This window comes from Paramormyrops kingsleyae, chromosome 1, assembly GCF_048594095.1.
Source record: "Paramormyrops kingsleyae isolate MSU_618 chromosome 1, PKINGS_0.4, whole genome shotgun sequence".
NCBI classification, from domain to species: domain Eukaryota; kingdom Metazoa; phylum Chordata; class Actinopteri; order Osteoglossiformes; family Mormyridae; genus Paramormyrops; species Paramormyrops kingsleyae.
In genome coordinates this window covers 30,042,347-30,069,506 of record NC_132797.1, presented here as the reverse complement: position 1 = coordinate 30,069,506, position 27,160 = coordinate 30,042,347, and the positions used below count along the sequence as shown (strand labels likewise).

Sequence of the window (27,160 nt, the reverse complement as noted above, 5' to 3'; positions counted from 1 at the left end):
TTAAGCAGTTATAAGTGTGTCCGCACTTATAATTTACATCCATCCATCCATTTTCTGTAACTGCTTTTACTATTCAGGGTCATGAGGCTTATAATTTACATTGAACATTTAATTTATTTGCATAAAATATACAATATGGTATCATTACGTTCATCCATTTTGTATCACTACTTAACCCAACCGGACTTGAAGCGTAGGAGCACACTGGACTGGTACCAGTCATGGACGGAGTCTGAGGGGGCAGGTCTTTGCTGTCAAAACTTCTCCTTCGTTAGGTAAATTGAGCTTTAATTGTGTTTTACCTGGCTAGCTAACAGAAGGTATTATGCACGGATTTAGCAGTTGTCTGTTTTGGTTACTTTTCTGAATGCAGTTGTTTACCGTCAAGGCTCAGTAAATCGAAGGTGTTGTGAGGTTATAATTGTGTTCTGTGTTGGCACTTTGCACCTTTGCATAAGTGGCTTGTTGCTACCGTATAAGTAGACATAATAATAGGTTATGTGTGCATCAGATACGTGCGTTAACACATAGAGTAAGCAAGGTGTGTTTTTTATTTGTCCCCCTCAAGTGCAAACATCAAACTTCATCTACAATATCAGTATCTTCTCATTATATTTTAATATTTAATATTATCCAGTTATTTACATTTTTGGGTAGCACTGCTACCACACACCTCCAGGATTGGGGGTTTGAATCCTGCCCCCCCCCCTAGAGTTTCTGACTGCCTTGTGTGTCCTTTCATAGACTGGCATCTCAGTCAGAGTGTAACCCCTTCACCTTGTGCGTTACACTGAACCTCCCACGAAGGAACTGGAAAGTGTTTGCATGTTCATTCTTACTGAGTTTCACTTTGTTATACTGTCTTGTACAAAAAAAAAAAGACGCCAGAGAATACAGCACTTACCTGTAGATTTAGAATCATAAAGTGCTCGTCTTTACGCTAAAAGGCAAATTACTTTCCCTATTAACTACCAAAAAAATAACCGTCTGCTTTAAAATTCAAACAATTTAGAAGTGTGACAGGGCACCTTCACTAAGCAGCGAGGGGTCCCTCCAATTCTGCAGGGGAGCCGGGTTCGAAATTGAACCCTGCCACTCTCTGACTGATACCCACGCTGAAGGAAAAAAAAAGACGACATAAATACATAAATAATGTACCTCAGATACATCATCTGTAATTGTGCACGAGCGTAATTAATGCAAAAAGAAGTTACTTTGGTGCTCATTTGAATATCTCTGAGAGTAACTGACACAGGCATGGCCTCTCATGTTTAATTGAGGGCCAGTAAAGTAGTTGTAGTCACTCGGTAGCTGTCAATGGTGCAGGTGGATCTTGTTTGCGGGGGTGTCTGTTTGAGTATGCAAATTTTGAGCTGCTTAGGACTTAAAAAAAATAACAGGTTTGGGTTACTCAGGGAAAACTTCACAGGCACTTCTTCCCTCCAGGAGTACAATTGCTTATATCTAGAAAACGATGCTCTAATCAATGGAGCGATAATAATTATTATTCCACAATCACAGACAGAGGCATTTCCGAACCCTTCTTTCACAGCGCTGCCCCCTTGCTTCAGGGGTCAGGAATTGCACCTCCCCATAATGAGTTGTGTAGTACTCCATGCAAATGTGTTTTGCTCCTTAACATGCGTCCTCTGTAAGCCTGGATGAGGATTCACGGGGGCCCCAGGGGTCTGCTGATCAGCAGTGTAAAAAGCAACATTACTTATCGGTGAACCCGTCTCTCACTCCCACCCGGGGCCTCCCCCGGGGGGCCGTCGCCAGGGGCTTTAGAGCTCGACATTACTTCACCACTTTTGTGCTTGTGCACATCAGTGCACCATCTAAGGCCATTTATAATTTGGCCTCATTTTTCCCACATTCATGATTTAAATGCCGACCTCCGTGCTGGATCCCAAGAAGACGTCTACGGAGGGGTGAGGCGAGGAGTGAAAGCCGCAACAAGGCGCATTATCTGCTCATCCGTGCCTTTCTTCGCTGTGCTGCGGCGCTCCTTTTTACCGTTCACACGGATCGCATTTAAGCCGCCCGCCGTGCTCCCGATGCACCGGGCGCTGAATCGCGCCTGCCATCTTCCCCGCAACTCATAAAAGGACAGATGCATTCTGAAAAGCCCGAGCGTGAAAGGGGGGCGGGTGAACATATAAAGCTCCCATGACTTGTTCGTTTCCATACTAGAGCTCAACAACGCTATCGACGGTTCCAGACGACATCGCATGCTGGGACATTACCAAACGGTGTGCTGTGCTGTATGTACCTGGCCAGCTTGTCCAGAGGTCACTGGGCAGTTACTGCCTAGCGGTACTGACTTAATGCAACAAATCGGTGCACTGAAGACCGACGAGAAATGTTTCAAAGGGAACGCGTAGGTGGCCGGCTGCAGCTTGGGGAGCGACGACATCAAACGAAGATGACGACACGCCATGAAAGTGGCGACACAGGAAATGACAACACGGTGTGAAATTGCTGACCCAGAGGGCCACTCAGAGCCACAGGCGGGTTCTCTTCTGCTTTTCTTTGCCCCTCCCCCCCATTCCCCCTCTTCCTCTATCTTATATCAGTTCCTTTAAAACCCCAAGAAGCACATTTGCGTACCAGTGCAGAAAGAGCGGGTCTCGCTGATGGGCTAGCTGGAATGCCTCATGCTTACCTTAAGCTAGTCTTTGTCTTACGGTGAGGGTCACCATGGTAACTGAAATACTTCTCGTTTTTTAAGGCATATGGACTTTCCTACAGTTACTCTAGCCTCCTCCCATAGTCCAAACCCATGACTCAGCAGCTCCAGATTGCCCGTGCCATGCTCTCTGTGCTGGATGGGCTCCTGCTTTGCTGGAATCGCGAACTGGACATGCATTTGTGGGAAAACACATCAGTTCAAAAGTTAGGCTCTCTTCTGCAATGGCAATGCAATTTAGCTGAACTACACAGATATATACATTTATTTCCTAAGATAGTGATCTAAATGGATACAGGATTCTTCATTTTAGATCGAATTTCATTTATCAGCTGTCTCCACGACTTGGGATTAAGAGTTTGTCTGCCTTTTGACTTAACTGTACTGATAATTAATTTGAATGCGTGGGAATGGGAGGGCAAGACTGCACCCATTTACATAGATTGGGAACTTTACAGGTGATTTTGGTGGGGGGGGGAGGGGAGCAGAGTTTCCTGTGTAGTATTTCAGATAGTAAAACAGCTAGAACATAAAATTCATAGTTTTGTTGATAATCATTTTCATATGTCCTGCAGATGTAATCTCCGTGCTCTTGAGAAGTGTTTGTATATCAGATTACTTGGGGGTACAGTCCTATCATTCAGTTATATGAGCAGTCAGTTTAATAAGAACGCAGCACTGCCATTAATTGAAATTTCCAGCCATCGTGTTCAGACAATCGACATTGTTTGGGCAGAGGAACACCTTAGGTCTGCAACCGTCCACATTCAAGGTTAGAGAAGCTGAAGGAAACATAAAAGCATTCAGCCTCCAATCAAATTAAGACTTATTTTTACTTATCTGCTGACTAGTTACAAGAGGAAAGCTCACTTGTTGGTGACTCACCGCTAATTATAATAAAGCGGCAGTTTCCCCGAGCAATCAGGGACAATCTCTCAGCAGTCAGATGTCGGAAGCAAGATGAATCCCAATCACCTTTGCGTTCCTGGATGTCTTTTTCCATGCCGCTTTGCGTGCCTTCGGAAGCCCGAGTGTTATCAGAAGTGAAATGAATTACCGGGGGTGAAAACCTCTGTGTATTTATAAGGGAAACCGTAGACTTGTCTGTACCTGCCTGTGTGAGTGAGTGTGACTCTCCATAGTTAAACTTAAATGAGCTGAATTACCCTTCACTGAGTCCTGTGGCCTGTACTACGAAGCGGGGTTACTGGCTTATCGGGGTAACTTGTCGGATTTAAGGTACCACAGTTTAAATGGACTTCATATTCGCTCACTTACATTGTGCCCAGACTACCTTAAATCCAACAAGTTACCCCGATAAGCCAGTAACCCCGCTTCGTATTACAGGCCACTGGTGTTAGCCCACAGTAGAGTAAGACTGGAATCTGACCTTGAATTGACGACCGTGATTTGGAAATAAATCATCTCACCAAAGGGGCATCTGTTTACATTGATTAGGTCTCTGTCGGCTGGACCCTACATGCTTTCAAAGGTGATTCCAGGATTCCAGGGCATAATAGGGGTCATAATTCATACAGAGGGGACAAGATTATCTGTAGCCAATGATATGTTTGGAATCGGTGACTGAAAGCGGAGGGGGTACTTAAGGGCTGACTCAGCATTCAGCTGGGGCCAGTGTCCCGTGGCCGCACCCCTGTATACAGTACACTAAGATGTTGATTTAGTCGTCTTATGAGGATCCTAGGGGCTTTGCTAAGCAGCTTTGATCCTCTGATGTAGCCGGGGTCACCGTCCCCTACATAAGAGGCCTCTCAGGCAAAGCTGCAAGGTTCAATATGATTACACTCCACACTCACTTTTTATTACTTTCACCATAGGAAATCCTGGTTACAGCCACCTAGCTTGCAGGGGATGTACATGAGAGGATGCGTATTTTTACGAACTGCACTGGTGTTGTAATACCCCCCAAATACCCAGAGAACACCACACCATGTCAGATTGCTGCTTGGAGCCGACGGCCATGACTCACTGGAAAGCCGCCTCGGATAACATGGGGCCCCTCGCAGCAGAAAACGGCATTACTTATTTTGTCGGTTCAAAAATTATTAAAACTACAGCCGCTCACAATATAATCCTTCACAATGGGTGCCACCTGAATTATTTGCATTCAGTTTTTTAGTGGATTTAATTACATATTGGATTCTGTAATCTAATCACAGGCCATGGATCCTATTTATGTCTGGTGCTGCTAAACAGATTGGGCCAGAACAGAACCGGAGAGGCTGAAACAAAAACACCTGCAGAGTGAGAGAGAGAAAGAGAAAGAGAAAGAGAGAGAGAGAGAGAGGTGATTTTACTTCCACCCCACTGTCAAAGGGATCCGTTCAAGGCGTTTTAATATTCGAAGGGAGTGAGAGAAGGTGACAGAGGAACATCAGGGACACGGGGAAGACGTGACTGGGGGACCCCCTTGTGTACACAGCCCCCCCCCAGCCTCTAGCTTTGACTCCGCAATGCTGAATTATCATATTTATTTCTGAGCTTGCATTGTTATTTAAATTGCTATACTGTCGCACAACTGCGGAGGCATAAATAACGCCTCTTTAAAGCATCCACCTCTTCCCACGTATCACTGCTGCCAAAACATGGGGGGGGGGGTTAAGCTCATGCAATGAAACTGTACTGTGCGAAAGTCTCAGGCAGTGTTTGAAGCTATTTTTCTGGGTAGTCAGTGTATATGTGCTCTGAACAAAAAGCAAAAAGCACAATCAGAACATATGCATATTAAATATGACACAATAAAAACTAAGAGGAGTTGCTTCTGCTCTCCAAAAAGTTACTGATTTCTTCTTGGGTAGCCATATGAACACCGCTTCGGTCCCCAAAGGTCCTCGCAAGGGCATTATGTGAATTCCTTAAATTTCACTACCAGCTCACTTAAGTAAATTATTTTAAAAAGTGCATGAGGTATTGATTGGCCAAACACGGCATGTTAGCATTTAAGTCAAAAAATGTATGGGTGTATTGGATTTGCTGCAAACCCTGGGGTTATTTTTGGAGAGGTATTGAAATGACTAAGCTGACACACTTTGACAGATATAATACCATAGCTGTACACCAACATGAAGATCATTTAAACACCATTTCCCTTGACTTCCTAAGACTTTTGCACAGTACTGTATGTGAGAATCTCAGCCTCTAAAGTATGGTCAAAAAATAAGGAAAGAGCTCTTCTCCTCTGTCTTCTGACATTCTTTCTTTCTCTTTCCCCTGTTTCATGTACCATTTTGCACAAATGATGTAGTGATAGATTAGCTACACACTCTTGCCAACAGCTTTGGGGTGACTGTGTTGTGATAAAAAATAGATTGAACTAAAATCAAAGGATGAATGGAAATGACATCTTTATATGTACAGGTAGTGAAGACCCTCTGGTCCGAAGCACCTCTTGATGCAAAGGTGATCTTCATTTAACATGATTTCATCCCATTGTGCTGTTAAGTGCAATTGTGGTTAAAAACTGAAAGCCAGATAAAAGCGGTTATATAAGCAGTTACAGGGATGAAGTAACAGTGATAACAGGCATTTTATGAGCTCTTCAGAAATTAAATTTTATTGAGTTGAGGGGCAGAGTTGGGGGGTCTGTTAGGGATCGGAAGGATGAAACCAGCAGGATGAAACTGAATACCTTTCAGAGACAGTCTCCAGCCCCCACAGTAAATATTTATTCATTTCATCATCTAAGCAGATTGAATACGAATGAATATGAATGGTTGGGAGATTTGAGCCAGATTCATCTTGAATAAATCCAATAATGATGAAGGAATGAAAATCAAATTCCTTTGGGAATAAATTCTGAGGACAATTCCCAAGCAAGGCTCTCGTCTGCAGCCTGCCCCGTCCCTTAACAGATGCTTATTTAATCATCAAGGAAGCACTTTCGGGGACACGTGATGCCAATGGTGGCATGGGAATTAGCCAATTCCTCCATGTCTAGCCATTTCAGACAGGGATGCTGCAGGAAGGCGTGAGCAGTCGCCCTGCGCTATGATGTGGAAGGGCGTCCATGGTGAATCAGAAATGTTCAATGTGTAAGAATCTGAATCCGATTAATGGATTAATGGGCCGGAATCTTGGTCAGCCGTCCTCCTTACTTCGCTTTCTTGCCTTTCTGCTTTTTGTTCCTTCCTCCAGCTTTGGATGACTCATCCTGGGGGGGGGGGAAAGAGAGAGAGAGAGAGAAAAATGGATAAACGATGGGAATAACAAAGGATGCCATGCCACAGCAAGGGGCGATTTCAGAAAGCTCGCTCGATAACGTGCCAGGTCTCCCCCGGTCCTGTGTCCCCACATGCCACCTCCCCCCACCACTGCCCGTTTACCGTAGCCCCCTTGCGGCCCCCCAGGGGGGCGACGTTGGGCTGGATGGGGACAGAGCCAGCCGCTCCTTCTCTCGTGAAGGAGGAGGCGGGGCTGTCATGCTCCTCCCCGCTCGGTGTGTGCAGATTCTCACACTTGCAGTCACTGTGCCCTCCCCCGAGGGCACACTTGTTCACGCCAGTTTCCGCAGCTTATTCACTCATAAAGGCCAGCTCCTTCATTCAGGTTTAGGGACAGACCGAGGGTACGACAGCTGGACCCGTAAGATTCTCCTACCTCTGGATGGAGCTGTGAGGTTATGCAATGTAGGCACAATCCCCCCCCCCCCATGCCGTTTCCATCTCATTCTAAATCCCCCTGCATTCACAAAACTCAAGCATTAGCTTTTGTTTTCATCTTTTCAGAGCTAATGGTTTGCCGCGCCCACGATAGAGGAATGACGCAGCAGATGAGCCACAGCAGTGGGGTGGGGGTCCTTCTACATACATACTGCGGTACAAACGCCTGTGGTGCCCCCTCCCCAGGCTGAGGCACCGTGTGCTGACATTTGACAGGCGCTGATTTTCGTATTTACATCTTGCACTTGTGTCCTGTGGGGCTCAGGGGGGGGTGGCGTACCCCCCAGCCTTGCTGATTATCGCTGGTAGTGATGAACTGTTGCCATGACCTCCCACATTACCCTGCACCTTAACAGACAACTTCTGCTGGCATGGTACTTATTTTTTTCCAGTCATTCTAGAATGTTCCATCTTACATCGGACAGGAACAGGAAACGAAACGAGCACCTGGAAGAGTGACTGGTTCATGGCACGTACGAGGCAAATAAACGGTTCCTCGGGACAGTGTGGCATGATGTAATATGGAGGTAAGATCCTGTGCTAAACATGCAGCAAATATTCAGGAAGACACACTTTGACATTAAAATGGGCTTGTGGAATGAAAGTATTTATATAACCATAAAATCGTGGAGGCGGCCGAAAGCTGCTTTATGTTCTAATGCCGTTTGAGTTTCAGTTTCATCGCCGTGTTTCCAGACACTCCACAGGGAGCCATCGGATATCAATGACTGCCTCCTTTCAGGGTCTCTTCAGCGGGTGACGGCATCTGAATCCGCTGGCATGGCACAGTGCCGGGTGAAAGCCAACATGGCCCGCATTGGCAGGTAGCAGTGCGTACCTGAGCAGGGCGTTAGCGTTCAGGTGTTGGCAACATCAGAGGACCACGAGGAAAAATAAACCCTGTGGAGGTTCTAGTTATTAAAAATACCAGGCAAGCAATGGTATGTTTAAGATGTGGTTTGTGGCTTAGTGTACCCAAGATCAGGTGGTCAGCAGTTCAAATCCAAAGGTTAGCCCACATCTATGCTGTTTAATACTATTCTCATGTCCCACTTGAGTTTTATTTTTTATTTTCTTTTTTTATTTAGCAGATGATTTTATCCAAAGAGATGTACAATTGAGAAAGCAGAGTCTGCCAGTCCTTGGAGCAATTGGGGGATAAGGTCCTAGCTCAAGTGATAAGATGACCATCAAAAATGAGGAAGAAATGCAGGGGGACATAGTCCAATCTAGCCTTTCTATTCTTAAGGCTTATGAGTGGCTTGCATCTTGCAGTGAACCCTCTGTATTTGCTTTCATGCAGTCTTCTCTTTATGGTAGACTTGGATATTGATACGTCTACCTCCTGGAGAGTGTTGTTCACTTGGTTGGCTGTTATGAAGGGGTTTCTCTTCACCATGGAAATGCTTCTGTGATCATCCACCACTGTTGTCGTCCGTGGACGTCCAGGCCTTTTTGCGTTGCTGAGTTCACTAATGCTTTCTTTCTTTCTCAGGATGTACCAAACTGTGGATTTTGCCGCTCTTAATGTTGTAGCAATTTCTCAAATTGTTTTTTTCTGTTTTCGCAGCCTAAGGATGGCCTGTTACACCTGCATACTGAGTTGCTTTGACCGCATGTTGTATGTTCGCACCTCAATCTTCCAAATGCAAACAAGACACCTCAAATCAACTTCAGGCCTTTTATCTGCTTAATTGATCATTAAAGAACAAAGAAATTGCCCACACCTGTCCATGAAATAGCTTTTAAGTGAATTGTCCAATTACTTTTGGCCCCTTTAAAAACAGGGTGGCACATGTTAATGAGCTGAAACTCCTAAACCCTTCATCCAATTTTAATGTGGAAACCCTGAAATGAAATCTGAGAGTCTGCACTTTATGTACATGCCCATTGTATAACTTCAGCTGGAGTATATTTCAGTAAACAGGTAAAATAGTAAAACTTGTGTCAGTGTCCAAATATTTATGGTCCTGACTGTAGGTAGCAACAGCATTTGCCGCTACTCAAATCATGCATTTGCATCAGGCCCCCTATTGGCCGCAAAAAGTCACTGCACTAGCAGGGGCACAAAGAGACTGAGTGGGGCCCAAGAAACATCCATGATGGCCCCCTGAACAGCTTGAGGATGACATTAGATGGTGCCATTTACCCGCCATTTTCTGCAGCCCGCTTCAAAAACCTTGTCAAAGTCAAACACAGCACCAATTAAATGTCAAGTCCTCGATTCACTTCCTATAGAGAGAGCTGGAATTCATTTGTAATTTGCATAGAGGGCTGTATGCTAGCATGGAACAGTCAGAAAGACACATGAGTAGGAGAGCTGCCACTCTTGTTGTGTTGTGTGGTGTAAAAGCGACACATGAAAGTGGCCATGAGCCACAAAATTCCAGGTTGAGATGGCCCAGGAATTTGTAAACTGGGACCAGGTTCCAGAAATTCAGTGTGAATTCAGCTATTAAGAGTGCCCTACACTGGAATTAAGGGGCATAGCCCAATCTGTGAAAAACAACCCCATAGCATTATTGCTCCTCCACCAATGCAGTCAGACAGGTAATGTTCTTCTGGCATCTGCCAAACCCAGACTTGTCTATCAGGCTGCCAGACAAAGAAACGTGATTCCTCACTCCACAGAACGTTTCCACTGCTCTAGAGTCCAGTGGCAATATGCTTTACATCACTGCATCTGATGCTTGGCATTGCACTTGGTGATGTGAGGCTTGCATGCAGCTGCTCGGCCATGGAAGCTCATTCCATGAAGCTCCCGGTGCACAGTTTTAGTGCTGGAGTTAATGCCAGAGGAAGTTTGGAACTCCGCAGTTATTGAATCAACAGAGTGACTATGCGTCTCATCACTCAGCGACGCTGCTCTGTTACTTTAGGTGGTCTGCCACTTCATAGCTGAATTTCTTTTTTTCCTAAATTCCACTGTGCAATAATCACACGTACAGTTGACTGTGGAATATCTAGCATGAAAGAAATTTCACAAATTGACTTATTGCAAAGGTGGCATCATATGACACTACAACGCTTGAATTCACCAAGCTCTTCCGAATGACCCATTCTTTCACAAATGTTTGCAAACCTCACTGCATGGCTAGGTGCTTTATTTTATGCCAATGGGTCTGAATGAAACAACTGCATTGAATTCAATTAAATTCAATTAAATTTTCAATTCAATTTTATTTGTATAGTGGATTTTCACAACATTACATTGTCTCAAAGTGCTTTACATTATCCCCGCCCAAAGCCCCCAGTGAGCAAGCCAGAGGTGACAGTGACAAAGTAAAACTCCCTAGAAGGAAGAAGCCTTGGGAGGAACCAGACTCAGAATCAGGGGCCACACATAAATATTTGGCTTGAGTGGTAAGAAATACTGCCACTGCCCAGCACATTGTACCCACAGGAGCTACAGATGGCATGAATAGCGGAAAAGGGTCATGAAGTTTGATGAATGTACCTACACTGACGAGGGAGATCTCTGGCTGTCAGCGAACGAGATGGTAGTGACTCGAGGTAAATCCTGCATCCTGGAAGCTGACAGTGGCCCACAGCATTGCTGATAGTTATTCAGGTTATTATATTCTAGGACATTTCGGCTCATTCCGGATATCTGAATGAACAGCTCTTTGAGAACAGTGTAGACCTCAAGTTTGAATGTCATTAAAAAAAAATAAGCAGGCAAATCTCTGTAAGCCAAAATACGCAGATTTAAGGACCATCAAGCGGCCTGGATATGCAGCATTTCAAGAGATGTTTGGAGAAAACCAATTCCTACAGCTACTCAGGAACCTCATGCCCGGTGCGCCATTCCAGCGCTAATGAACAGTCCAAGGCAACAGGGGGCACTCTGTCAAACATTGCCCTTCACCCACAGCTATCGTGGTTCAGGTGTCGTGGTCCATGAAGACACCAACTAGGTGTTTAAACAACACCGGCACACCCCAGTAAAGGGTTTCAGCAATTCTCGCTTCATTATGTGTAATTTACATACATTACTTTTTTAATACAGTGCCTGTTTTTTCAGGATACTACGCCTCACCGATAAATCTCAAACAAACATACAATCCTATTAAGGGTTATTAGAATGTGTGCTCAAACAGATACGGCTAATTTTGCTGAATGCCTCGATGGTGTGACATTTCTACAGGAGGTTTTAAATATTTTCTCAAAGCTTACAGACGCCCCTGATGGTTTTGCTGGTTACAGAAGAATATTGCTTCCAGAGTCACCAGACTGAACTCACAACAAGACTACCACCTACTTCTTCATATCCCTAGCCTTGAAAGTCTCTACAGTTTTTAAACTCCAGGTTTTCCCCTCATGATAAAAGGATAAGCTATGCACTTGTTGTCCAACAGCAATTCAAAGGCATCTCTGCAGCCTGTTTCTGAGGCAATGGTTACCCATAGCATTGAGAGGAATATGCATGCGTTGAGTGTCCATCTGTGAGAGTATGCCTTTGGAGCGCTGGAGCTTAGCAGGACAACCCCACCGTCCTTCTGACTACCCTTCACATTTCTCTCAGATGCTGGCCTGTTTCAAAGAAAGTGCTGGAAAGGTGCGGACAACTATGAATAAGCATGCCCGCCTGTTGAGAGGTAACAAACACATGAAATGGTGCACGGGGAGCCCATTATTTAATCAAGTACCCAATCTCAGCCCCATACTCCTCACAGCCCATAGCTCTTAAGCTTAACAGGTACTCGTTACTGACTCGTTACTGATGATGCTCTGAGTATCTCTGCGCTCCTCTCCACTTAGCAGACAAATGAGATTTTCAGACTACACACAATGAACCCATCTTTGCATGACCTGTACCGGAGCCCAAAATAACCCCTAGAGAGAGACTTCACTGCAAATATCTCAGGGGTATAAACATCTTCATTGTAATGGTCACTTGCGTTTGTCCTGATTGGTGGGAAATAGTCTGTAGAAGCACTGGATTGGCCCTAGTAGTGTTTTCAGCTTTCTAGCTGGACCGATGCAAATAGGGAAGGTGAGTAACAAACATGTGCAGAAACTTCTAGAAAAACCGCCAGATAATCCATGAAGGTGGGCAGCTAAGGTAACACTAAGCTAAAGCAGTTGCTCACCGCGGGATCCACGTGGCCCTCCTGGACTAGGATGGCCCTCGCACAGTTGCAGATATGCTTGAAGCGGTCCGGCCCCAGCAGGATGCCACCGTACCATCTGGACACGACCACCATCACATTCCGGACATCCAGGATCTGAGAAAGGTGGGGATGAGAGCAAGGGAGGAGGTGAAAGGTGGCCAATCTCAGTCACCTGACAAAGCAGAGCCCTGATCTTCCAGGACCTTTGTTTTGAGATGGGCAGAGGGGGAAGACACATCGGTGACGGGCTAAGTACTGGCTGTCACCCTTTACCAGGTGCCTGGGGAGTAGCATTTCAGAGGAGTTATGAAGCCTAGGACTCTGGTTAGCATTATTCATAACTCCCCCCATCCCCATGGGGCAAGAGCCCATCATCCAGACGTCTCACTGTGTGCCAAAAGGGGGCGCAATGGTTAAACGTAAATAATTCACTCATCTTGACAGTTAAATGTAAATAATTCAGTCTTTCCAATCAATTATTTCCTCCCTAATTGACCCCATATGGTTGGATTATAATATAATAATGATTATTATTGATTATGATTAGCATCATTGAATCCGTAGGATTCTGTTCAGATTATAGGTACCTGGCAATATTTTCTTCACCATGAAAAAATGTATGTTGTAAGTGACACCCTCATATATTCGGCCTAGCTTAATTTTAATTTAAAATGTAAGTTTTTACATCACCTGCTGTCTCAATTTTATTTTTGTGCAGCGAATAAATTGAGTTAGGTCTCCCTCTCAGTAGGGGGCGACGTAACAAATGTCGAACCTGCGGTGCCCATATCCAGAAACAGACCTTGGTGAAAAATGACTGGGCTTTTTGGGTCATTGCCTAATCCTGGGTGGGGGGGATGAGTAGTTGGAAAAGTAATTAGTACGGCACGAGACAGGAAGATAGCAACTCACATTTTTATACAATGTAGCATTGAAGAGCTGATGGAGGAACCGCATAGGGAATTTTCTAGAATAATGGACACATAACTGCATCTGTATGGCCCGTCTGGAATAACAGAACCTCTCCCCCCACCCGCCCGTCTCCATCTCCATCACTGTCTACGCGGCTGTTCTCTTCCATGGTGCTGAAAAACAGAAACACCCACTTGTTCTGATTTTTTTCTTCTTCCCAAGTGTGAGGAGCTTGCCGAATGCCCCGCGCCAGCTGGCACCCGGAAAGGCGCCCTTCTGACGCTCCCAGAAAGCATGTCGCTACCCCATTTGATCAGCAAGATGACCGAGTTAGAGCGCCAGTCACTGGGACTGACAACGATTTGTTTTCCCCTCCAAAATGTTAGAATTACACTTCAAGAGCCACAAGTTAAAGGCACACGTGTCCCAAATCAACAAGATCAGGGTACTTCTCAGTCTGCTAATTAATCCCCAAGATGGAGGGTGAGCCACAAAATTTTCTGGAAGTTAATAAAAAAAAGGGAATAATGCAAGTAAAAATATTATAATAAAAATCTCTTTGACTGGTTGGCATTCACTCAGCTTGTTACGGACTAGTTGTGATGGCAAGTATCTCATCAGTATATTGTGCACTCATGGGAGTTTTATTTACAGAAAAATATTCTGAGGGAAGAACGAAAAATGATTGGTTCAGAGAGTTTGGTAAGTAAAAGTATATTGTGCAGCTAGTATATCATCAATTTGTGTGCCACCTGCACACACTCATGTGCATGCACGCACAGACAGACAGACAGACAGACAGACAGACAATAAGCTCCCAGCAAGATGGCAGTCCCTTCCATGCTGTCATTACTCTAAACATGTAAATAAACCTGTGAACAAAGCTACTCCTAGTTGTCAAGAACCTGCATATACACTCACCTAAAGGATTATTAGGAACACCATACTAATACGGTGTTTGACCCCCTTTTGCCTTCAGAACTGCCTTAATTCTACATGGCATTGATTCAACAAGGTGCTGAAAGCATTCTTTAGAAATGTTGGCCCATATTGATAGGATAGCATCTTGCAGTTGATGGAGATTTGTGGGATGCACATCCAGGGCACGAAGCTCCCGTTCCACCACATCCCAAAGATGCTCTATTGGGTTGAGATCTGGTGACTGTGGGGGCCATTTTAGTACAGTGAACTCATTGTCATGTTCAAGAAACCAATTTGAAATGATTCGAGCCTTGTGACATGGTGCATTATCCTGCTGGAAGTAGCCATCAGAGGATGGGTACATGGTGGTCATAAAGGGATGGACATGGTCAGAAACAATGCTCAGGTAGCCCGTGGCATTTAAACGGTGCCCAATTGGCACTAAGGGGCCTAAAGTGTGCCAAGAAAACATCCCCCACACCATTACACCACCACCACCAGCCTGCACAGTGGTAACAAGGCATGATGGATCCATGTTCTCATTCTGTTTACGCCAAATTCTGACTCTACCATTTGAATGTCTCAACAGAAATCGAGACTCATCAGACCAGGCAACATTTTTCCAGTCTTCAACTGTCCAATTTTGGTGAGCTCATGCAAATTGTAGCCTCTTTTTCCTATTTGTAGTGGAGATGAGTGGTAACCGGTGGGGTCTTCTGCTGTTGTAGCCCATCCGCCTCAAGGTTGTGCGTGTTGTGGCTTCACAAATGCTTTGCTGCATACCTCGGTTGTAACGAGTGGTTACTTCAGTCAAAGTTGCTCTTCTATCAGCTTGAATCAGTCGGCCCATTCTCCTCTGACCTCTAGCATCAACAAGGCATTTTCACCCACAGGACTGCCACATACTGGATGTTTTTCCCTTTGCACACCATTCTTTGTAAACCCTAGAAATGGTTGTGCATGAAAATCCCAGTAACTGAGCAGATTGTGAAATACTCAGACCGGCCCGTCTGGCACCAACAACCATGCCACGCTCAAAATTGCTTAAATCACCTTTCTTTCCCATTCTGACATTCAGTTTGGAGTTCAGGAGATTGTCTTGACCAGGACCACACCCCTAAATGCATTGAAGCAACTGCCATGTGATTGGTTGATTAGATAATTGCATTAATGAAAAATTGAACAGGTGTTCCTAATAATCCTTTAGGTGAGTGTACATGTACCTGCATACAGTGGTACCTCAGAATTCGAACTTAATCCGTTCAGAACTCCGGATTGAATCCTAAAAAATTCGAGTTCTGATCGAATTTTCCGCATTAGAAATAATGGAAAACCAATTAATACGTTCCCGTCCCCAAAAAATAACACCTAAATATGTTTTTTTTTTTTTTTAGCATTTAAACACAAAATGAACTGGATAAAACAAGAAGAGCATATACTGTACTAAACACATCTAAGCACATTTATCAAAACAGTAATTTGTAAAATAAGAAAATAAATGTATCCAAACAATGTGTAAAGTTAAAAAAAAATAATACAATGTGCCCTGCCCCGATCGTCCGCTCCTTTCGTGTACCTCGCCCCTTCGTTAACCCTGTGTGGAATCCCCATGTGGAATCCCCGTGTGATCAGCTGTTTCTAGTTCTTGTCATCAATCCTCTGTATTTCGTCCGCGTTTCATGCCTTGTCCACACGTACACGGGTATATTTTAAAACGTACCTTTTTCTATACGTCTTGGGCTTTTGTCCACACGTAAACAACGTCTCAGGTCACTGAAAACGGAGCTTTTGCAAAACTCCATCCAGGGTGAAGATATTAAGAAACTCCATTTTCAGCGTCAACATGTAGACAGGGAAAACAGTTTTTGGCTCGAAATGTCAGATTGTGTGCCGTTGTCCACTTTGTCTAACGTCAGAGCGTGCGCTGTTTGCTGTATACATTAGGCGAGTTTGAGCAATGGCGGACTTAGCCGAAATAGTGCTTGTGCTAACCTTGCTGACAGGACTTCTTACATGTGCACAGATAAATATTGAGTCACTCTCGCATTATATTGATCAACACAGGCATCGGAATGTGCGCCCTGGTTTTCAGCTTAACAGGACTGGCAATTAGGCTTCTGATTGGCTAACATGGAAGTACAGTTAGAGTTATAATGCCGCCTGTTTTGGCATGCTTTTGACAGCGCATTTTAGCGGTTTCATGTGGACGGAAATTTTTTAGAAGACAGTGTTTGTGTGGACGGGGCTTTTTTATTTTTTTTAAACGGAGGAGGAAAAACACCGTTTTAAAATATACCAGTGCACGTGTGGACAAGGCATCAGTTTGTTTTCCCAGTCCGGTAACTGTATTGTCCACCTGCAATTTGCCTGACTTACCTGTAATTAAACCCCGTATTCCCCAATACCCTGACATCTGCGCCTTTGTCTCCATTCCGTCCCTGTTCGGCACGACAATATTATTAAAATTAAATGTATTAATGGTATATTATTAATATTAAAATAATTAATAAGAAATATTCATTTTAAAGTGTATTTTATTATATAATTACTGTTACTGTCTATCATTGTCTAAATGTATTTTTATTGTCTAAATATATGTATTCAGCTAGTGTAAACATGCAGGATGCTATGACAGCGAATGCGAGGCTGAGACTGAAGCTTTACCCTTTGTTTCCGCTGAGAGACGTGCCGCATGACTCATTTCCCCGCGCGTACAAGTTATCTTAGGTTGGCGTTCACGGTTTGACTTCTGAGATTCAGATCGAGTTCTAGGTAATTTCTTTTCGAACTGATTGGTTCGACTTTTAAGAAATTCGAGTTCTAATGAGTTCGAGAACTGAGGTACCACTGTATATCTTTTACATTATATTGACATGTATCATCATTATACTGTATAAGCATAAATCAGTGTAATATGTCAGTGGGATATATCACGGTTTTACACTGCTGACTACTTCCTGGAAGTGTGACTCTGAGCACAATTTGGAAAACTTATATGTATTTTTAAATATGTCAGAAATAACTGTAAAGGGCTGATAATTAAATATTAAAGGTTTTAAAGTCAGTCTCACAAGTTCCTCCTACTTTCCACCTGCACTGCATGAACCTTGATTATTGGCCGGGAAAAAAAACCCACTTGGAAGCACATCCAAGTCCAGGGGAGGGGGCACACCAAAATAAAAAAGCCCACCACCTCCAAGTCATACAGAACATATAAATACGACACGCTAGTTTCTGGGCATTTACACGGGAGACACACAAGGGAGACCCTAATCCTGGACGAGGTGCACAGTGCCCAGCCCTGACAATACCGGAAAAAAGGGCTTAGCGCTAAGCCTTGGGAGAATCTACCTGGCCCTTTTCACACCTCCCCAAATAAAAGAGGACGAGAAGCCATTAGGAATTTAAGCCCTCGAATTACGGAGCTAATGAAAGTTGGCTACAGCGCATCAAGGTAAACACACCAAGTGCATGCGTGCCGCGACCCGACCTTGAAGGCACCTGCGTTCCTGCACCTTAGTTACCACCGGCGCTACAAAGATGCTGGGGGAACGATTACGTCCTGATGTGGCCTGTAGTGGGCACTGTGGGACATCGTGACAAACCCAAACCGCGACCGGCCCAACCTGCATAAGGTGCAGCAGCCTCCCCCCAGCTGCCGTTTCGCCATCATCCTCACAGTCCTGCAGGAACGTCTGCCGGTCCTCACAGAATATCCTGCAATGGAAGGAAGGACATATGATTCCCAACTGTAAGCACGGTCTCAGCTCTCATAGATAGCTAACTAAATTTTAATTAATGATAAATTGGGATATTAACAACTTTAATACACATTTAGTTAGATGCAAGTGATCATCAACACCATCATCATGAATGTAGAGAAACCTTGCAAACCACCTGCAAGGTGGGGTAGAACGTTTGGCGATGGAAGGACTGGGAATCAGAACAGCTAGAGTGTGTGTGGGCGCTACCAGCAACTGAGCTAAAACTCATTTACTATGGTTCAGCTTGAGGTAGGATCAAGAGCACAGAGCAGTACGGATTAAAAACTTTCCCTTGACATGCAGCCACACCCCACCCCCTCCCCCCAGGTGCGCCCACGGTGTGGAGACCCAGAGTGACCTCTTCACTTATCACTTATTCAGTTTATCCGAAGTATTCCCTTGCAATGCTACCTGGGGATGCTGAAAGTGGGAGAATATACAAAACAAGGCCAAAGTGTTCCAATCAGATGTCAAATGGTCCGGACGGGGGTCAGAATCCAAAAGGCCATGGGGGGGGGTTTAAAAGTTGAACTGTGCAGAGGGCACAATTAAAAAGTGATTTGAGGTCCAAGCTAGATAAAAGAGACTCCTCTGAGAGCGAATAGCCGGTTGAAAGCCGCCTGGATGTTGGCAGATGTAAGACCTCACATCTCCTCTCCTCAGCCTTGGAGAAAACGATCCCAACAAAGGACATATTATCCCCTCAGCAAAGTCGTTGGCACATGCTCACAACACGCCATAAGTTCACGGTTATTTAGCATATGAAGCCACATGGTCAGGGATAATGACCATAGATGGTGTATTACTTAACTGCATTGTTTCGGTAGCTAATCTGCTTGTTTAGGATTTAGCACGTAACCAGCAGGATGGGTGAGCTAATCCTCACAGTGTGGCGGCCAGTGTGCAGACCAACATGGCCAGAACAGGGGATAGTCCTGCCCATTAGCTGTCATCATATCACCCAGAAGCTTCAGTGTTCTGGATGGGCCAACTGGCTGCATTTTCATCCTTCCGGCGTCAGAAAGGAGAAAAATCGAAAGCCAACTCTCAGTGCCAACATGAGCTCAGGTTTGCGTCTGTGGATCACAGTTTGTTTTTCAAGGGGCTGGTCAAACCTAAGCCCCCGATCATCCCGTACCTGTAGGCGTAGATATTGTGTGTGGCACTTGCAATCTTCTTGTTTTCATAGAGGGCATCCAGGACCTTTTTGACCTGAAAGATGGATATCTGCATTACTCCCTTGGCTGATGTGATACACCCCCACACCCCCCACCAGCAATTTCCCATTAATACCGCTATGTTTCACTAGTCCGCCAGCAGAGCCCTTCCCAGTGTCAAATCAGCAACTTTTAGATTGCAAGCTCATATGTGTAACCAGAAAACTGCACATCCTAAGAAACCGTGTTATTCGTTTAATCAACCCATTACATTTCATATTCCGATCTCTATGTGTGAGGAAGAACATATCAAAAACATTCCTTTGCTTTCTGTAAATATCATGTGCTGGGCATGTAAGTCCCAGCCAGGAATCAGTAGTTTCCTAAAAAGGCATCATGGAGTATTTTGGGTATTTAATCCGTGCAGTATCTTTAGCCAGGGGTGGAATACGTTCACAGACATTGGTTTTTTTGGAAGTGTTCCTGAGCAGTGATTTCCACTATAGAATCGTGTCTGTTTTAGGACCCGAAGATCACAGCTATCCAATATTGGTTTACAGCCTTGGTTTTCTCTGGATTCTCAGAATCTTTTAATAACATTATGTACCACAGAATTATATTTAGGTACAGTATTCTTAAATAATTGCACTATTTGCCCACACAGTCTTCTGCAGAGTGGTGAACCTCTCCCCATCTTCACTGCAGAAAGACACTGCCTCTCTGGGAGGCTCTCTTTACACCCAATCATCTTACTGAGCTGTTGCTAATTAACCTAATTACTTGTGAGATATTCAACCAGGTGTTTTGTTTTAGCATTGCACAACTTTTCCAGTCTTTTGTTGCCCCAGTCCCGACTATTTTGAAATGTGTTGCTGGCATCAAATTCAAATTGAGCATATTTGTCCTCTCCTGGAGCCGACACCTTATCGTGGTGGAGGAGTTTGCGTGTTCCAATGATCCCAGGAGCTAAGTTGCCCGGGGCTTTATGCCCCTGGTAGGGTCACCCAAGGCAAACAGGTCCTGGGTGAGGAACCAGATGAAGTGCGGCTCACAAGACCCCTTATGATGAGAAAAACAATGGATCCACGATTTCCCTTGCCCGGACGTGGGTCACAGGCCCCCCCCCCAGAGCCAGGCCTGGGGGTGGGGCTCAATGGTGAGTACCTGGTGACCGGGCCAGCACCCATGGTGCCTGGTCGGGCACAGCTCGAAGAAGGCACGTGGGTCCCCCCTCCAATGGGCTCACCACCTGTGGGAGGGGCCATAGGGGTCGGGTGCAGTGCGAGTTATGCAGTGGCCAAAAGGCGGGGACCTTGGCGACCCGATCCTCAGCTGCAGAAGCTAGCTCTAGGGACATGGAATGTCACCTCTCTGATGGGGAAGGAACCTGAGCTGGTGCGCGAGGTTTTGAGGTTCAGACTAGATATAGTCGGGCTCGCCTCGACGCACGGCTTGGGCTCTGGTCTCCTTGAGGGGGGCTGGACCCTCTTCCACTCTGGAGTTGCTCACGGGGAGAGGCGCCAAGCAGGGATGGGCATACTTATTGCTCCCTGGCTGGGTGCCTGTACATTGAGGTTTACCGCAGTGGACGAGAGGGTAGCCTCCCTTCTCCTTCGGGTGGGGGGACGGGTCCTGACTGTTGTTTGCGCTTCAAGCAGTTCAGAATACCCACCCTTTTTGGAGTCCTTGGAAGGGGTGTTGGAGAGCACTCCTCCTGGGAACTCTCTTGTTCTGCTGGGGGACTTCAACGCTCATGTGGGCAATGACAGTGAGACCTGGAGTTGATTGATTGGGAGGAGTGCCCCCCCTGATCTGAACCCAAGCAGTGTTTTGGTATTGGACTTCTGTGCTCGTCACAGATTGTCCATGACGAACACCTGACATTGAGTCCGAATGGCCCATGTTCCGTGCCTCCATTGTGGAGGCGGCTGACCGGAGCTGTGGCCGTAAGGTGGTCGGTGCCTGTCGCGGCGGCAATCCCCGAACCCGCTGGAGGACACCAGTGGTGAGGGATGCCGTCAAGCTGAAGGAGGAGTCCAATTGGGTCTTTTTGGCATGTGGGACTCCAGAGGCAGCTGACAGGTACCAGCGGGCCAAGCAGAATGTGGCTTCAGCGGTCGCAGAGGCAAAAACTTGGGCGTGGGAGGAGTTTAACGAGGCCATGAAAAACGACTTCCTGATGGCTTCGAGGAGATTCTGGTCCACCATCCGGCGGCTCAGGGTGGGAAAGTGGTGCAGCATCAACACTGTTTATGGTGGGATGGGGCACTGTTGACCTCAACTCGGGATGTTTTGGGTCGGTGGAGGGAGTACTTCGAAGACCTCCTCAATCCCACCGACACGCCTTTCAATGTGAAAGCAGAGTATGGGGACTTGAGTGTGGATTCCCCTATCTCTGGGGCGGAGGTCGTTGAGGTGGTTAAAAAGCTCCTCAGTGGCCGAGCCCCGGGGGTGGATTAGATCCGCCTGGACTTCTTTAAGGCTCTGGATGCTGTGGGGCTGTCCTGTTTGACACGCATCTGCAGCATCGTGTGGACATCGGGGGCAGTGCCTCTGGACTGGCAAACTGGGGCGATGGTCCCCCTCTTTATGAAGGGGGACTGGAGGGTGTGCTCCAACTATAGGGGGATCACACTCCTCTCTGGTAAGGTCTATTCGGGGGTTCTGGAGAGGAGGGTCCGTCAGATTGCCGGACCTTAGATTCAGGAGGAGCAGTGTGGTTTTCACCCTGGCTGTGAAAATGTGGACCAGCTCCATACTCGCAGCAGGGTCTTGGAGGGTTCATGGGAGTTTGCCCAACCAGTTTACATGTGCTTTGTGAACTTGGAGAAGGCATTCGACTGTGTCCCTCGGGGATTCCTATGGGAAGTGCTCTGGGAGTATGGGGTGCCGGGTTTCCTTATAAGGGCTGTTCGGTCCCTGTATGACCGGTGTCAGAGCTTAGTCCGCATGGGCGGCAATAAGTCAGACTCGTTTCCGGTGAGGGTTGGACTCCGTCAGGGCTGCCCTTTGTCACCGATTCTGTTAATAGCTTTTATGGACAGAATTTCTAAGCGCAGACAGGGCGTTGAGGGTGTCCAGTTTGGTGATCTCAGGATTAGGTCTCTGCTTTTTGCAGATGATGTGGTTCTGTTGGCTTCATTGGACCATGACCTTCGGCTCTCACTGGGACAGTTCGCAGCCGAGTGTGAAGCGGCTGGGATGAGAATCAGCACCTCCAAATCCGAGACCATGGTCCTCAGCCGGAAAAGGGTGGAGTGCTCTCTCCGGGTCGGGGAGGGGGTCCTTCCCCAAGTGGAGGAGTTTAAGTATCTCGGGGTCTTGTTCACAAGTGAGGGAAGGATGGAGCGGGAGATCGACAGGCGGATTGGTGCGGCGTCAGCAGTGATGCGGGCGCTGCATCGGTCTGTCATGGTGAAGAAAGAGCTGAGCCAAAACGCAAAGCTCTCGATTTACCAGTCGATCTACGTTCCTACCCTCACCTATGGTCATGAGCTATGGGTAGTGATTGAAAGAACGAGATCACGAGTACAAGCGGTCGAAATGAGTTTCCTCTGCAGGGTGGCTGGGCTCTCCCTTAGAGATAGGGTGAGGAGCTTGGTCATTTGGTAGAGACTCAGAGTAGAGCTGCTGCCCCTCCGCATTGAGAGGAGCCAGATGAGGTGGCTCGGGCATCTGCTTAGGATGCCTCCTGGACGCCTCCCTGGTGAGGTGTCCCGGGCATGTCCCACTGGGAGGAGCCCTAGGGGAAGACCCAGGACACGCTGGAGGGACTATGTCTCTCGGCTGGCCTGGGAATGCCTCGGGATTCCCCCAGAGGAGCTAGATGAAGTGGCCAGGGAGAGGAAAGTCTGGGTTTCCCTGCTGAGACTGCTGCCCCCGCGACCCGACCTCAGATAAGTGGAAGATAATGGATGGATGGATAGCATATATTTGTCACAAGACAATAAAATTTCTCAGTTTCAACATTCATTTATCTATTCTATTTTCAATTAAATAGTTTTTGCAGATTTGCAGATCACTCTGATTTTATTTTCATTTTACAGACTGTCCCAACTTTTTTGGAAAATAATGGTGGTAATTGGTATATACTAAATGACCCCACCCACTGCAGAAACCGACACCCAGTTTCTCCAATCATTGTTGTTATGCAACAGCAATGATGATGGACCTTTAGTGCTAAAAGGTTGCTGGTCCAAGCCCCAGGATTAAAGTGGAGGAGTGAATTCCCGCACTAGGTACTAAATTATAAGCAGGCAGTCCAGGAAAAGTCACTTCTGTCAAGAAATGAAAATACACTTTTAAAAAGCAGGAGCTGCAGGGAGCACAGAGCATGTTTGATACAGCCACAGATAATCCTGCGCATCTTTCAGCATCACCCCGCTAACGAGTCTGCGCGCATCAGCCCTCTGTGCTGGGGGGGCACCGAACCAAAACAAATGCAAATTGTCGGTGAGTAACAATGCACGAGCAAAACGTCTGAGACACCAAAACCAGAGCAGACAGACTTACCCAGACTAGGTTTCCGAGACAACGGAGAGAAAAAAATTCAAGTATCAAAATGACTTTACTGTTGGCTTTTCTAACGAGCACAAAATTAGCCGGGGGGTTGCGTAAGTAAACGGGTCCGTGACTAAATGTAAGAGGTGGGGGCCCATCAACCCCCAAACCACCCCTCCCCCCCCGTTGTTCATTTAAGGTTCATGAACAGCTTTGAGGTCAGGCTGCCTGCGAGGGTCTGTCAACAACGTAAACATGAAATAACACGGCTTTGCATGACTAAGCAAAACCACCGCCCCCTTGCCAGTGCCCCCCACCTCCCCAAGATGCCATGCCAGGCCAAGAGATACTTGAATTGAAGACAGGGGCTCTGGCTTTATTGCAGTCGCAAGACTACATTCTATTCCCTTTCAATTGCGGTTAAGAGCAACAGAGGGACCGCTTTTCACCCTGCTACCTGTTTGTGCTTTTACATGATAGATTACAGCCGACATCATCTCTAGTGGAAAGATCGGCATGGGACAAACCCGTGTCCCGCAAAAGCCGCGAAGACAATGGCATATTTACATAAAAATAATCACGACTTCGCTGCATGCCGGCAATTTTCAATTAACAGCCTTTGATAGTTTCCATTCATGGGAGAAACAGCACGGCTGGTTGGACACAAGCATTATTTAGCTCTGATCGAGCACTCGAGGCATTTTCATCGCCAAACAGGAAGGTGACGGGGTCCCTGACAGATGAGTAATGTCAGAGCGGGATTAATAAATAGCCCCAGATAGGATTTTATAGTCATTTACACATCAGAGAGAAAGACATGGTGACGAGTTATTACACATGCATGCCGGCAGCGTGGGTAGCAGCCTCAACGTTAAAGCCGGGCATGCGAGGTAAGGGGCCGGGGGCAAACGCTAATTTGGATGTCGTTTGGCAGTGGGCAGCTCCCGGACAACAGCGGTGTTCTCAGAGAGACAGCAAGACACTGCTTTCATATCTGGAAATCAATCAACAACAATCCTGTGGCTCACGCAGTACAGGTACAAAGTATGTGTTCATCTGAAATATTGTGAAATATTGTGAAATTTAAAAAATGTGTTTTAAATTGTTTCGTGAAATTTAAAAGTGAAATTTAAGCATAAACTGTCTTAGTAGGTGGAGTCCTGCCTGGTTCAAACTGACCATAATATTTTTTATATAGCACCTTTCGCAATGTTTACACGAAACAATGCGTGAAACAAGGATAAGGGAAGAGGAAAGGAAAAAATGCCGAAAGTCAACGGAGAAGTGTAACCAAAACCAAAACCGGTCAGGTCCAATTCAGTAAGGAAATAGAGAAGCGGGTTCGGAAGCGTGCCATGCCCACATTACCACATGAGAATCCCTTTTCGATATCTGTGTGAAATTTCTTGTTTCTCTGGCAACTGCCCCCCCCCCCCCCCAGCAACACATGCTACTGCAGCTCCCAGGTCGGCTCGCAAATGATTCAGGCACGTTTGGACCAACGCAGCGTTTCTGAGAACATGTCCTCTGGTGCTGACTGGCCGGCAGTCGCCCGCGGTAACCACAGCAGCCAAATCACGCATTCTGCGCTTCCCTCTTTTTCAATTGTGCGTCTGTTGGGGAAAATGAATAAATGAATGTTCTGTGATTTGGGGGGTGGGGGGTGGGGTGTGGGGGGGGGAGTGCAGGGAGCTCCACGATAATAGTTTGCTGTCTGAATCTGAGCCACTGCAAAGCAGAGCGGGAGCAGGGGGGCAGAGGTGGAGCTGTGCATTCTGACAGCCAACGCTCATCTGCCCCCAAGTTCGAAAGCCCCCTCCCCCCCAATTTTTTTTTAAGGGGGGGGGGGGGGGGGGCGTGATAAGTACCTGTTTCGATGTCACCACAGGGGCTAGATGGGGCTGGAAGGTGCTACGCCGGTCTGTGATCACCAGTCCGTGCGTGATGGGAGGGGTTTCCTCGTCTGTGAAATAAAACCGGAAAAGGCCAGCCAGCTCCGGCTCGTCATCTTCGCTTAATAACGGCTCATGGCTTTCAGGTGTTACTACTCTGCCAGTGCACTGCGCATATGGGGGTTGGGGTGGGCACCCTTGGGATTGGCAGGTTAAAGCCCTTCAAAGGGCACAGTGCTGGTTATTGTGGAGACACGTTTAGCGACTATAAATTTTCCCTCCTTTTCTATGTCGGGGGGGCGGGGGTTGGCTCCTCTGAGTGACTTTCATGAGCATTATGCTCCCTGTCCCTGAAGTGTGGATGCATCGGGCCCTGAAGGAACCCCGCAGATGCATGGCCACAGCTCCACAGCCCAAACAGATGCTGCACACCTGGTCCTCCGACTCCTCCTCCCCAGCCCTGAAAATGAGACACACCCCCCATACCTCCTACGCCCTCCGAGCACAGCTGCACCTGCTCCATGGCCGACACGAGCTCCAGGCAGTCCGGGACGCCCCATGCCACGTCGTCCTCCTCGCCGCCCCACTCCTCCGTACTCATTCTCACCTCAAGGCCTTCCACTGTTAGAAGGGCACACAGGAAAATCAGCTGGGCACCCTCACGGGGTATGGAAGCCATAACCTTTGACCCTCTGGGCCTGGTATTGAGGGCCTAAGAGAGAAGAACTGGGAAGGGTCCCTGGAGGCTGAACATTCAGATGCTTCTTCATTAAAACAGGGACAAATGTAGATTACAGGTGGTGTGTAGCTCGGTAGGTTAGGATCCTGTGTCTGATCAGAAGGTTGGTTGTTCAAATCCTGGGAACGGCATAATGATTTGATTTGATGATTTGGGCCCCTGATCAAAGTACTTAACCCCAAACTGTTCCAGAGACTGACTCACCCTGCTTTAGAATAAATGTGTATGTCACTTTGACCAAAAACATCTGCTAAAATGTAAAAAGTGTAAATAACATCAGGTGGATGGGAGTAGCATGCATAATGAACTGCCTTCATTCATAACCCAATTTTCCACACAGGGCCCTCAAAGAGCAAGTGTCAGACACTGAGCTGTCCTCAAGGCACTGGAGGACAGCCAACCCCCCACCTACACACCATAATGCTTCTCCAAGTCACGACTGACTTGGAGTCCAAGTTTGCACTGTGAAGACTGAGACTCGGCGCAGATCGGCAAGCTTCCAGCCTGACAGAGAGATAAACGGAGCGGCGCATAGACGGACAGATGCGCCAAGGAAAACTACAATTTCCTAAAGACCTCCATTACCACTGGCCATGGGATGCTTAAATGCACAGGAGCGGCCGGCAGCATGTGGACAAAAGACACTCCAGTGTCACATGACGCGGGGGCGGCGGCATTACAGATGACTCCACTCCGAGTGAGTGGCAAATCACATCAAAATAATCATTATCCTTCAGTCCGTGACCTCCGATGACATTTCCATTTTTGTCCCTCCTTTTCATTTCTTAAGCTG

General features: G+C 46.6%; 1 protein-coding gene across 6 annotated transcripts in view; it reads right to left on the bottom strand.

Moving 5' to 3' along the window:
• Window positions 1-4,816: 4,816 nt before the first annotated feature.
• Window positions 4,817-27,160, bottom strand: part of impact (impact RWD domain protein) — a 33,072-nt gene continuing 10,728 nt past the window's right edge. For 4 of the 6 annotated variants that reach the window (XM_072713421.1, XM_072713419.1, XM_072713420.1 and 1 more), the window contains 6 exons: window positions 26,115-26,249; window positions 25,605-25,699; window positions 19,218-19,291; window positions 17,942-18,032; window positions 12,462-12,596; window positions 6,236-6,860 (listed from right to left, as the gene is read on the bottom strand). In XM_072713421.1, coding sequence (XP_072569522.1) covers window positions 6,801-6,860; window positions 12,462-12,596; window positions 17,942-18,032; window positions 19,218-19,291; window positions 25,605-25,699; window positions 26,115-26,249 — 590 coding nt within the window. In that variant the 3' untranslated portion in view covers window positions 6,236-6,800. The other 2 variants (XM_072713405.1, XM_072713426.1) reach the window with 2 other exon arrangements.